Here is a 14724-nt window from a genome sequence, read left to right on the forward strand (position 1 = left end):
ACTGTATGCATCAAAGGATGTACTACCAATAACTAACTTTTCAGTTGACACAAGTGAAATACCTGAGGTAACACCAGACAAAGTAAATAATTCCCTCAAAAATATGAAAAGAGGGAAAGCTCTGGGAGAAGATGGAATAGGAGCAGATTTACTGTTGATTGCAGGAGTAGAAGTACAAAATAGGCTTGCTCACTTATTTACTCAATGTATAAAAAAGAAGAAAATTCCCAAAACATGTGTAATGGAATAGTTATTTTACTTTACAAAAAAGGTGACTCAAAAGATCTTAGTAACTATCGATCCATTAGCTTGCTATCAGTCATTTATAAAATCTTCATTAAAGTTCTTACAAACAGAATAACTACAAATTTGGAGGAAAACCATCCTCATGAACAGACAGGATTCCGAAGTGGGTACTTGACTATTGATCATCTACACACAATGAATCAGCTAATTGAGAAAATTACAGAATATAATAAACCATAGGTTATGTTGATTATGAAAAGACTTTCGACTCAGTGGAGCACATAGCAATTATAAATTCATTGCGAGAACAAGGAGTGAATGAGAGCATTGTAAAACTGCTCGAAAACATATATGAAGAGGGCACTGCAACAATTAAATTACATAAGGACCCAGAAAAAATTAAGATTGAGAAGGGCGTGTGTCAGGGAGACACAATTTCACCAAAGTTATTTACAGCATGCCTAGAAAGTATTTTCAGAAAGCTAGACTGGGAAAACAAAGGAGTGAACATAGATGGAGAAAAGCTAAACCATTTAAGATTTGCAGATGACATTGTCCTAATCTCAGACACAGCAGAGACTTTGCAAGAAATGTTAAATGACCTGAACAGAGAAAGTCTGAAAGTATGGCTAAAGATGAACCAGAGTAAAACTAAAATAATGTTTAATCCTCAAACACCAAAGAGCATCATCAGAATAAGTGGAGAAATTCTTGAAGAAGTCGAGGCGTACAATTACCTGCGATAAATACTAAAATTAACAAAAGATAATGATAGCAAAATAAAAAGACACATTACAATTGGATGGAAAGCTTTTGGTAAACAGAGGGACATTATGAAAAGTAGCTTGCCAGTTTGTATGAAATGAAAAGTATATAATGAATGTATACAGTGAACTCTCACATTTGGCGAGTTTTTATTTGGCAAATTCACTTTTGGCGATGGGATGGGATTGTACACAACACTTTAATTTGGCTACAGAAATCTCATATTTGGTGAGTTGTTTATAATAAAAATATAATTTCAAAAAATATTGTATGCCAATTAATTTCAACAGTTTTTTTTATTAATCTGAATTAATTTCAACAAAATTCATTGTATTGTGAAATTCAAGTTCGTCTTCTCAGACCTTTTGAAGTAGCCAGATTGTGCTGCGAGTAGTGAATTGGGCGACTTTTGGAAGCCCTGTGCTACTAAATTTTTAATTTTGTTGTGTATATATACATATATATATATATATATATATCTTAAATGTCAGGACCAACTGCCAAGCCCCGGGTTCCTACGCTCCTCATGGGGCAACGTAGGATTAAGGATGGATGGAAGGATATATAGTATATAAATATATATATATATATATATATACATATGAGGCCCCACGTGCAAGAGTATACCCATGTGCCATTTTTTAAAAGTGGCAGAAATCACATTTAAAGTTTTTACAACTTTGATGAACGATACCGCAAAAACAATTATACCTAGGATAATGGCGTTTACATCATTTTAAAGCTGATTCTCTCTACTTTATCCAAAAACTTTTTAGTGAGAGTACTATTGTTTTTACCCAAAAAAACACACAAAAAGACAAAAAATCGATGTATTAGCATACAATGCTGCTACTTTTATGCATAAACTAGTACCGCAGGCCAATAGCTAGTGAGTTCCTTTATGTTGTAAGATGAAGTTGAATGTCTGTAGAGTGGTTGGTTATGAATTTGCCTGGTTATTGTCATAAAAGTAAGCTTTATAAATTTTTCAAAAAAATTATCAATGCCCAGCATTTTTTTTTTTTTTTTTTTTTTTTTTTTTTTTTTTTTTTACCTGGCCTTCCTTGTTGTATGTTTTTATGTGAACAATAGACACTTTACATCTGTTAAATGCAATAAAATGCAATAACAAACCAAATAACACCAATAATACAAGGAATAATGATGTTTTACATTAATAACCTTATTAATAAATACAGTACAGTGATTTCTGCAGTAAAAAATACAATGGTTCAATAAAAAAAACTAACCTCACTGAAAGAGTTACTGAACACAAAGCCATAAACAGTTATGAAAGGTTATTATTTCTTTTTACTGAAAAAACATTGTTTCCTTGATTATAACCACCGAAATTACATAGGTTATGAAACACGCAATAAAGCGTACACACCGCTTGGTCAGCCAGAAAAAGCTGGGGACGAGAGCATTAGTATTGCTACAGTGCAGCAAAGAGGCTTGGGACGAGGCTATCCTCATCGCCCTGGTGATTGGTAACACTATTGCACGCATAAAATGGCACGCTGAGAAGCCAGTCTCCGTGAGGATGGCGCATGGGTATACTCTTGCTCGAACATGGTGGCGAAAAGCACTTGATAAAGGGTGGCGATGTAAACCCAATGTTATTTCTATGGGTTTTCGCCCTTATATCTTGGGTCATACATAACATCCACCAAGTCCACATGAAAGTACATACTCTGAGGGACTGTGGGATAGCATTATCTCAATTTTCGACAAGGTGGCGCATGAGTATACTCTTGCACATGGGGCCACATATATATATATATTTATATATATTAGGGTGTCCCAGCCTCACAGTGTGAAAACAAAAATTTACAAGAGTCAAGTTGCACACCCCTTTAATTAATTACACTTGAAGAAAGAAGAAAATGAGTGAAATTTCATTGACCTGTTAGGAGGGGAAGGGTCCCCTCATCGACCTTGTTTATTCGACCCTGTATGAACAAACTGAAATGCTCAGCATTAATCATTCTAAATGAAAGAATAAAATGTAAATTCTTTCTTATGACTAAATTAAAGGATGTGGAAATTCTTTGTCAAAGCAAATTTATTAAATGAAATGGAAAGTCTTCCTAATGGCACAGTTCATTTCGAGGGTCAGAGGATCTTTTTGTCTGTTGCGGGGAACTGCTTGCAGTTCTATTCGATGACTTGGTGTACGAGTTGCCGTTCCTCCTCGTTTTTAAATCTTCTGCCAGTTTCACCACCCGTTCTGCCGCATCGTTCACAGACTTCAGCAGTGCTGCACATCCTTTGAGATCTTTGGGGGTTTTTGAAACTGGAAGCTTCAGGCAATGAAAAAGGTTTTGAGTCCTTTTCTTGACCAAGGTGCTCATATCTGACCGTCTCATGGTCAAGGCCCTCTTTCCCTCTAGTCGATGCAGATCTTTGGGGTTTTCTTTCTTCTTTTGCAGGTTTTGGAGCATGGCCGTCTTCTCTGCATCGGTGGTTATGGAGGAGAGCATAGCGAGTCTGGCTAAATCTTCGCTTAGGTACCAGAGGTGGCCCCTGAATTTCGTCAATGCTGTGGTACCTACATCATGATACACTTCCTTGTACCACTGTAGGTCCTTCAACAGCTCCAGGTCATTGAAGTGTGGTTCCGCCGTTAATGGAGCCTGAAACCACCTCTGCAGGTAGATGGTGATGGCAAAGACGTTTATCCTGTGTAGCGACCAGACCTCATGAGTGGTCAGGTAGAATTGACTTCGGAAGATGAACTCATAAGACAGTAAATGCTATTGGCGATCCACCTGGTCCGGTGGTATGCTCCAGGACGATTGTACCAGAGATCTTGTTTGCCATGACCATCGAGGAAGACCAGAGTGAGGATCAGGAACTCCCAGTAATCGTCTTTTGGGTGGCCAGCTTCAAGCTGTTCTTCAATGAAGTGGACAATCTGCTCTTGTGGACGATCTGCTCTTTTTCAATGCCTGCCGTTCCGAAAGGATGTTGCTTGGGCCATCGCCGTCGAATGGAGAAGCCTGCTTCTGGTCGAAGAACTCCTGTTGGGATTTGAAGCGAGCGAACAGAGCAATTTCAGGGCCAGAAGACTTGAAGAACAGGTCAGAGACTGAGGTGATTACCCATTCCATCATGTGGTGCCTGCAGGCTAGGAAAAGAACATGGTGGTCCAATTGGTCCTGGATAATTAGTATAAGGTAGAGAGTAGCCGTTCAGCAAAAGTAGCACATGGTTTGAGGGGACCCTTAAAATTAAAGAACATTAATGAAATTCATCTTGCTGGCATGTTTTCACGAGTGGAACAAATTAGGGGGGTGTGCATGACACACTTCTGGAACAAAAAAAATTGGGACACCCTAATATATATATATATATATAAACACTAATCCCTCCAATATCCGACGTAATAGAGCCATAGGCGGGTCCGGATAGTGGTCCTGTCCGGATATTGGGCCCCAGCTTATGGACTTGTACTTATGGACCCTAACTCAGAGAAACACCTATACAACTCCCTCTGGACATGCATAGCACCTATTTAAGACCCAAATCACACCAATAAGGCACATAAAAGACTGAAATAAATGCAAAAGAAGCATTAAACGAGGTTTTTGAGGTAGGTTCATACAATATTCAACATTCTGGGTACTTACAAGTCCCTGGCTCCTGGACTGGGTAGTTATGGACCCTAACCTAGCCTGACTCAGAAAAACACCTTCCTACTGCACATGCATGGCTCCTAACACACCAATAAAGGACATTAAAGAGTGAAATGAGGTGTTTGAGGTAAGTATAGTATGGAAAAAAGTACAGTATGAAACATTCTTCCTACTTACAGCAAGTCCCTGGCCATCTCGATGAATAACCGCCTCCTCTCGGACTCTGACAGTATGAAGGATTTCCTGAAGCACTTGCAGTACACTGTTCATGAAGTCTTGCACTGAACTTAGTCAATCGCACTCAGAAGTCCGTTCTCTTCACAGTGCGCGCTCTTGTCTAACTAATGCTCCATTGTAACTTACTAAGTGTTGCACTCTGCACTTTAACTTTTCCCACTCTTCTAACCATTTTCTAAAGCAAAAACAAACAAGTCTATTTACGTTAAATTTTGTTCAAAAATTGTCTTCTCACTCACAACTGTAAATCCTTAACACAGCACGCTGTTTTTTCACTGCACAACACTGTAAATTCCCGTGTGGTCTAGTGGAGAAGTTTTTGCTGTTTAATCACTGTCAGAGTCTGAGAGTATCACTGGCAGGTGACCTAGGGGTGCGTCGCTGGGTTGTGGTGGTGGCGTACCCACTGCAGACGACTCTGAAGATAGACGCAAACTCACGTCGAGCGGTGACTCCACCGTGGCTGATGTGCTGGGCTGTGGCTCGGAGCATGAGGGCCTGTCTTGGGGAGGCAACGGAGTGGAGCCAGGGCTGGGCACAGCGGGGGTCACGGGCCTGAAAAAACTGTCAATCGTTGATTGACACAAGGAACGATGATTCTGACGATTGATGATGCGCTGCCTGAAAGCACTCACTTCCTCCACAAATCCCAAGGGCCCCATCTCCCTGTCGCAGTCCGGGTGTTCCAGGTAGTCGAGAACGAACTCTAGGTGTTCCTGGAGTGCACTCAGCTGAGGGATGGCTGGAGTATGTCATGCTGAGAGGAGTCCGCATCATCGTCGCCATCCTCGTCGGAATCTTCAAGCTGGGTACTGACACCTGCAACTGAAGATGCGATCTTGATATCAGACAATGTCTGATACCCAGGATTGCCCTCGTCGTCATCCAACCACTCACGCACATCGTCCACATCAACATCGTCGCCATGCGTATGTAGACGTGCATGGAAGTCATCCACGTCAAAACCTAGAAAATTGTACTCCACATCCGTTCCAAGAAGCAGACGAGATCAACCATCTAGAGTCTTGACACGGACTTCCTTCCATGCACTGGCCCAGTTGTAGATTGCAGACTTGATGTTGTAGCGGCGAAGGCTTTCCAAGTCCGCTGGCCTCGCGTGTCCTGTCCCTCCCTGCGCTCGTCCTCGTCCTCGAGAACAACCATCACCTCGTCCAGGAACTTCCTTCGGTATAGGCGCTTTGTTGCCACGATCACTCCTTGGTCCATTGGTTGGATGAGAGCAGTCGTATTAGGTGGCAGAAACATGCACCTAATCCGGCGATTCTCAGCCACCATGTCCTTGTCGCACAAGTGGGCAGGTTCATTGTCGAGGAGAAGGAGGGCCTTTACCTGGTCATGCGGGATTCCCAGTGTCTTCGTCTGGTAATTGATGACCTCCTTGACGAAGTGGCGGTGGAACCAGTCTTTGAAGGTGTGGCCTGTAAACCATGCCTTCAAAGAATGGTAACAGACGACAGGAAAGACATCCATCACCCCACGAAGACACCGAGGCTGCTTTGCACGGCCAACAACAATGGGCTTAAGCCGGTGCATGCCGTTAGCATTGGCGCAACACAAAGCAGATATCCGTTGCATGGAGAGCTTGCAGCCAGGTACACGCTTCTCCGTCTCCTCGGCTAGAGTGTTCGTTGGCAAAGAGCGATAGAATAGACCAGTTTCGTCAGCATTGTAGACTTGACCGAGAGCGAGGCCCTCCCTGTCGATCATGCCCTTCACCTTGTGCTGAAACTCATCAACTCCATCCTCATTAGCGTCCAAAGCTTCGCCATGAGCTTTACGGTTGGTAAGGCCATGCCGTAACTTGAACGCGAAGAGCCAACCCTCGGATACCTTGAAGTCTTGGGCGTCGTGAAGCCTGGCAAACTTCTCAGCAGCAGCCTTCAGCTCCGTTCCACGTACCATCACACCAGCAGCACGTTGCTGTCGATACCAAATCAACATGGAGCGGTCAGTTTCAACAAATTTGGGAGTAAACATCACCTTCCTCTCCACGTTGCGTTTGCTTCTCGACAAGAAGTCAGCCGTGTACTACATGAGTTTGTCTCGGGATCTCTTAATATCAAACAAAGTAGATCGGGCCAGGTTGAACTCGCGGAGGATGCGGGAAAAAGACCACCCCGCATCTACTTTTTCCAGTATCTCCCGTTTCTTCTCCAGAGTCAACACCACTCTCTTCCTTTTCTCAGGTGGCGGGGCCATCATCACACTAAGAGGAGGCCTGAGAGCAGCAGGAGTGCCTGCAGCAGGTAAGGCACCACCACAAAAGCGAGCACGTGGGCAGCCATAACGACAAGCGTGCACTCGCGGCGAGGGACAGGCGGAAAGTGGGGAGGATGCAGCGGCACTCTATCAGACGTCGGAGGAATGACACGCCACAACAATCCTCTCCCATGCCGCGTGCGGCAAGTTCAAATTACGGGCGGGATTTTTTTTTGGGGGGGGGGGGAATACATGATCCCGAGACGATTATGTCCAGTTAGTGGGGATGTTCGGATATTGGGCGTCCGGATATTAGAGTGATTACTTATCTCTCTCTCTCTCTCTATAGATATATATTTACCAGTATTATATATACATATATGTATGTATATATATATATATATATATAGATAGATAGATAGATAGATAGATATAGATAGATAGATATAGATAGATAGATAGATAGATATTTATTTATTTATATATATATATACAGTATACAGTAATCCATGTACTATCTGGACGCCCACTTTCCGGACATCCCCACTTTCCGGACATAATCGTCCCGGGATCCAATATTCCCAAAATGGTCCGAAAACCGCAAAAAATAAAAAAAAAATCCAACTTTTTCCCTCCTGTAATTTGAACTTGGCGCGTGCGGTGCGGGACAGCTTTGTTTTGGTGCGTCATTCCTCCGACGTCCGCTAGAGCGCCCCTGCATCCTCCCCACTTTTCTCCCGTCTCTTGTCGTGAGTGTACGCTCGTCGTCATGACTGCCCACATGCTCGCTTTTGTGGTGGTACCTTACCTGCTGCAGGCTCTCCTGCTGCTCTCGTGCCTCTCCTTCGTGTGTGTGATGATGGCCCCGCCGTGGGTGATGGATGTCCTTCCTGTCGTCTGGTACCATTCCTTGAAGGCATGGTTCACAGGCCACACCTTCAAAGACTGGTTCCACCGCCATTTCGTCAAGGTCATATTATACCAGACAGAGAAACTGGGAATCCCACGCGACCAGGTAAAGGCCCTCCTTCTTGAGAATGCACCTGCCCACCCATGTGACAAGGACTTGGTGGCTGAGAATGGCCGCATTAGGTGCATGTTTCTGCCACCTAATACTACTGCTCTCATCCAACCAATGGACCAAGGGGTGATCATGGCAACGAAGCGGCTATACCGACGGAAGTTCCTGGACGAGGTGATGGTTGTTCTATAGGACGAGGACGAGTGCAGGGAGGGACGGGACATGCTTGGCCAACGGACTTTGGAAAACCTTCGCGCTACAATATTAAGTCTTCCATTTACAACTGGGTTAGTGCATGGAAGGAAGTCCCTGTCAAGACTCTAGAAAATGGTTGGTCTCGTCTGCTTCTTGGAACGGATGTGGAGTACGATTTCCTAGGTTTCGACGTGGATGACTTCCATGCACGTCTACGTGCGCGTGGGGACGATGTTGATGTGGACGAAGTGCGTGAGTGGTTGGATGACGACGAGGGCGATCTTGGGTATCAGATCCTGTCTGAAATTGAGATCGCATCTTCAGTTGCAGGTGTCGGTACCCAGCTTGAAGATTCCGACGAGGACGGCGACGATGATGCGGACTCCTCTCAGCATGACACTACTCCAGCCATCCCCAAGCTGAGCGCACTCCGGGAACACCTAGAGTTCGTTCTGGATTACCTGGAACACCCAGATTGCAACAGGGAGATGAGGCCCTTGGGACTTGTGGAGGAAGTGCATGCTTTCAGGCAGCGCATCATTAATCGTTAGAATTGTCGTTCCTTGCGTTAATCAACGATTGACAGCTTTTTCAGGCCCGTGGCCCTCACTGTGCTCAGCCCTGGCTCCACTCCGTTGCCTTCCCAAGACAGGCCCTCATGCTCCGAGCCACAGCCCAGCACATCAAACATGGTGGAATCACTGCTCAACGTGAGTTTGCGTCTATCTTCAGAGTCGTCTGTAGTGGGTACGGCATCACCACGACCCAGCGACGCACCCCTAGGTCACCTCCCTGTGCTACTCTCAGACTCTGACAGTGATTAAACAGCAAGAACTTCTGCACTAGACCAAATGGGAATTTAGTGTTGTGCAGTGAAAGAAAAACAGTGCATACAGTATTGTTAAGAAATTAGAAATCTGAGTGAAAAGACAAATAATTTTTGGACTGTAAATTTAACGTAAATTAGCTTGAGTGTGTTTTGTTTAGAAAATGGTTTTATGAGTGGAAAGACTTAAAGTGCAGAGTGCAACACATATTAAGTTACAATGGAGCATGAGTAAGACAAGAGTGCGTAGTGTAAAGAGAATGGACTTCTGAGTGCGAATGACTAAGTTCAGTGCAAGACTTCATGAACAGTGTACTGCAAGTGCTTCAGGAAATCCTCCTTATTGTCAGAGTCTGAGAGGAGGCGGTTATTCATCGAGATGGCCAGGGACTTGCTGTAAGTATGCAAAATGTTTCATACTGTACTGTACTGTATTTTCCATACTGTACTTACCTGAAACACCTCATTTCACTCTTTTATGTCCCTTATTGGTGTGAATATGTAGTGTCTTAGGTGCTATGCATGTGCAGTAGGGAGGTGTTTTTCTGAGTTAGGGTAGGTTAGGGTCCATAACTACCAGTCCAGGAGCCAGGGACTTTTAAGTACCCAGAATGTTTAATATTGTATAAACCTACCTCAAAAACCTCATTTTATGGTTCTTTTGCATTTATTTCAGTCTTTTATGTCCCTTATTGGTGTGATTTGAGTCTTAATTAGGTGCTATGCATGTCCAGAGGGAGTTGTATAGGTGTTTTTCTGAGTTAGGGTCCATAAGTACAAGTCCAGGAGGCTGGTGCCCACTATCCGGACAGGACCACTTTCTGGACATGCCTTTGGCTCTATTACGTCGGATAGTGGAGGGATTACTGTATATATATATATATATAAATGTATACAGTAATCCCTCCACTATCCAATGTAATAGAGCCAATGGCATGTCCGGAAAGTGGTCCCGTCCGGAAAATGGGCACCTGTCTGATGGACTGGTACTCAAGGACCCTAACTCAGCCTGACTTTGAAAGGCACCTAAATAACTCCCAACCAAACATGCATAGCACCTATTTAAGACCCTATTCACACCAATAATGGACATAAAGCATGAAATAAATGAAACGAAACCAAAGAATGAGGAAATAGAAGTGGTTGTACCTCAGCCAGGGTACTTACAGCACATCTGTGGCCAGTTTCTCTAAAGCTTTTGCAGTGGTGAAAATGCTCTTGAAGCACGTATAGTAATCCAGTGTTGTGCTGCACTTACAGTAATTCTTTGCACTGTGAGTGATAATTGTTTAACACTACATAATGTTAATTGCACCATGCCAGTTTCAGCCACCAGTTTGCACTCCACAGTTAATCCTTTGCACTCGAAATTCTAATTTCTTAACACTGCATAACACTGTAAATTCCTGTGTGGTCTAGTGGCGAGGTATTGCAGTTTATTCACTGTTTATTCACAAAGAAAACGAGCACGTGTGGCATCCACTGCGATAAGCATCCACTCGCTATCGAAGTTAAGCAGCAACTGTTAGAGTGTTGGTGACGGGGAAACAGAGTTGCCAGATCACAACAGCCCCAGTACCAAACTCCTCAATTTTCATTACCATATTTAACTTTTCAATACCAAATTCATAAAGCTAACATTTATTCTTCACTAGTTACAGTATATATACAAGTGGAAATACATGTAATCACTCTCCTTATAATTAATAGCATGTTGATTATTTCCACGCTATGTAGGCTAGCAAATTAGTCAGAGAGAGCAGACAATCCACCATCTTCATCCTGTGTATCCTCATACATGTGAAAAGTCAATTTGGTACATCAAGTGAGTGGATGATGGTGAGAAATAGGAAGAGTGCCTGTCCTCCTCTCTTCCTATTTCTCACCATCATCCACTCACTTGATGTAGTGCTGCCTACTTCTTCCTTAGCCTTTATCATTCTTTTTCTGTGTCTGTCCTCCTCTCTTCCTATTTCTCACCATCATCCACTCACTTGATGTAGTGCTGCCTACTTCTTCCTTAGCCTTTATCATTCTTTTTCTGTGCCTGCCCTCCTCTCTTCCTATTTCTCCCATCTTTCTTGTCACTTCTTATTGCTTTTCTTTCCTTTACAGGTGGCTTTACATTGAGTGACAAGCCAAATGGTTTCCTGTAAGCCAAGAAACCATTTACAACGCTGGGTGGTAACCATATAACCAAACCATACGTGCTCCCTACGTGTCAACAAGTGGGTTGGTGTAGGGTTAGTGCCCCTCCCCGTAAAACAACTAACTCATAGTCAAATGGCCACCCCTTACGGGATTATGGCATCTGGCAATAGATAGATAGATAGATTATTCTGATTCATTACCAAACGAATTTTTCATTACCAAATTGGTCCACATTTGGTAATTAAAAATACCAAATGGCAACCCTGACAAGGGAGGGGGGAGGGGGGAGGAAGGAAGGGGTGAAGGGGCCATGGTGTAAACAGTTGTTCGGCGCTGCGCGGCAATTTCAAATTACAGGAGGGGAAAAAATCATTTTTTGGGGGGATTTTTTTCTTTTTTTGGCCATTTTTGGGATCTGACGGTCCAGGTCCACAATGTCCGGTAAGTGGGGTGTCCGGAAAGTGGGTGTCCTGATAGTATAGTGATTATATATATATATATATATATATATATATATATATATATATGATATATATACAGTTCTCGACAAAAGTATTGAGCACCTCGTGCCCCCCCAACAAAACAAACCTTTCAGCTATGGAAAAACATGTAAATAATGCATTATAATTACCTTTAATGCTTGGTAGTGTTTCCTTTGCGCCTCTTCACGGACCTGAGACATCGTGGAAGTGAATGGGTGAGGTTCCTCAGGTGCTGGGGTGATATACTTGCCCAGGACCCATGAATGGCTGCTTCCAGCTTAGGCAAAGAGCTCACGTCCTTCCCTTGGAGGTTCTTCTTTAGGAGGTACTAGAGGTTTTCTATCAGGTTGATGTCTGGGCTATTGCCTGGCCAGTCTTTCATGAAGGAGACCTCGCAGTCATGAAGCCAGTTAGTGACAGATTTGGCTTTATGAGCAGGTGCACCGTCCTGCTGAAACTCTCGTGCACCTGTGAGCTCGAAGGACTCAGGTACTGTAGATGATCACAAAGCAGCTCCAGGTAAATGTCCTGATTCACTGTACTGTTTCTGGGAAGCACAACAAACTTCCCCAACCTCTTACCAGAGAAACAACCCCATACCATTAGTGAATCAGGGTGTTTAACTGTGCTCTCCATGTAACGGGGGTCAAGCGAGTCACTACCTCTGCACCGGTACACGCCCACTCCCCAATTACAGGTAACGGTAAATGTTGCCTTGTGTGACCACAACACTGACAACCATTGGTCTTCACCCCAGGTAAGGTACTTGTTAGCAAAGGCAAGCCTACGAAGTCGCTGGTTACGTGTAAGAAGAGGCTTTCTTACAGGCCTGTGGCTTGTGTAACCAAGTTCATAGACTCTTCAAGAAACAGTGCACAATGAAACCTCGCCAAACACTTCTGGGTTGCTCTCCTTAATTCTCCTTGCAGTCACACGAGGATTAGACTCCACTGCACGTTTGAGAACATTGACAGACCTCGGGGAAGTTTTCCTGGGCCTACCAGACCGTGGTTTCTTTGTAGGAACGTCACCACTATTTTCCACTTAGTAACGGACACACCACCTCTGCACTGTCGACCGAGCCACACCAACCAAATCACTAATTTCCTACGTGGGGTGGCCTTCCTCCTTTAGAGCAATGATCTGTGATATTATTTCACTAGACAATTCACGGGTAGGGGCCATATTAAAGTAGCGAAAGCCAAAACACTGCGGCTCACTAGGTAAAAAATGGCGCAACAAGAGAGGGAGGAGCGGCCAGGTTCCCCTCTCTCACGCAGCCCAGAGGCAACTGAGGCACCAGCCAACCAGTGTGCAGTAAGGCCTCAGGCTGCTGTGACATCATGTTAGCACCCAAAACTTCTGGCTAATTTTTTTCTCCTATAAAAGGGTGATTCTTTTTTCGCCAAAAGTATTGCGCGCGCCTATGTCAAGGCGCGCAATATTTTTGTCGAGCACTGTATATATATGTATATATATATATATATATATATATATATATACAGTATATATATATATATATATATATATATATGTATACAGTATATATATATATATATATATATATATATATACAATATATATATATATATATATATATATATATTTATATATATATATATATATATATATATATATACAGTATATATATATATATATATATATATATATATAAAACGATGAGATGCATTTGGGAAAACACATTGTTGTGCCAGGGGTTGTTAATTGGGAACGTTATAACATGGAAAACATAAGGATGCATTGGAGAGCCTTGGATTCACCCCCCCAACCAACCAAGTCTAAAACCCACCCAAATGAGTCCAGCATACACCTCTTCAGCTCTAGCTGCTTTCCCATTTTTCATCAATTTCACGGCAGTTTTTACCTGTGCGAGTGTCACGTTTCCTGTCACTGCATTCCTTCTCTGCACACCTTGAAAACCAATCATGTTTACAGCCACCCTGCTCTCCATTCTCATTCATCAGGGTTCTGAAATATTCTTTCCTTGTGGCCCTTACTTAATTCCAGTGGGTTAATAATGTACCACTTACATCCTTCACACTTGCTCATTTCTCTCCGCTGTTACTTCTACATTTTCATATCTCTTTTCTTAATAACTTCCTGTTTTCAGAGTAGTTTGCCTTCATTTTCCTTCCTAGGTCATCATTGACTTCCTACTAGATTTTTCAGTTAGATTAGAATATTAATTCCAAAACTGAATCCTATGGAACACCAGTTTTATCAGTAATTTGTTAAGTTTTTGACTTCATACATACGTGCATGGCTGTTTGCATGCATTTGTATGTGCTATAAATAATGTGAGGTGTTCTTGTTCCTAGCATGTGGATTGTGAAGGTGGAGAAAATCAACTGCTGAGTACACCCTTGACACAGGGATCTGACCAGGCCCTTCTCACAGTGCACATCACACAGGTATGCTCCTTTACTTTTTCTGTTTGTACTGTGTTTGGTTTTTATATAGAGGTATTTCTGTATTTATGAGAATGAAATGTCTCGAGTAAGACTAGTGGAAGGGGAATTACAGGTATGTACAGTATATGTATGGAGTGCATAGAGAGGATAGGACAAAAAATATTCTGATTTGCAAATGATGTGGCATAAGGGAATGTGTTAATGACAGAATAGAAGAAAAGGTGATCATATGGAGAGAATGGAAGATGATAGGATGATGAAACGTAACTATGTGTTAGTGAATTTGAAGTTGGGAGGAGGTGTTGTAGGTCATAATGAAGTTGGATGGACATAGTAAATGAGTATGTGAGATGAAGGAGCACATGACATGGATTTGGCACCACATTTTAAAATCCTGGTAGTTGATTGAATAACTGTCTGATACTTGTGTATGATATGCATCGATACAGCAGGGTAGGGAAAAAATGAAAAAGAAATCTGTGGGCGGATGATTATACTTGTAAAATGGAGT

At 42.9% G+C, this 14724-nt stretch overlaps 1 protein-coding gene across 1 annotated transcript in view; it reads left to right on the plus strand.

Moving 5' to 3' along the window:
* Positions 1-14724, plus strand: part of Vps13 (vacuolar protein sorting 13C) — a 1164731-nt gene that overhangs the window by 349305 nt on the left and 800702 nt on the right. The window contains exon 29 of the mRNA XM_080277871.1: positions 14121-14213. Coding sequence (XP_080133997.1) covers positions 14121-14213 — 93 coding nt within the window. The remainder of the gene's footprint in view (positions 1-14120; positions 14214-14724) is intronic.

Source organism: Coenobita brevimanus, chromosome 71 (genome assembly GCF_032717465.1).
Source record: "Coenobita brevimanus isolate Jiangsu-jjx chromosome 71, ASM3271746v2, whole genome shotgun sequence".
NCBI classification, from domain to species: domain Eukaryota; kingdom Metazoa; phylum Arthropoda; class Malacostraca; order Decapoda; family Coenobitidae; genus Coenobita; species Coenobita brevimanus.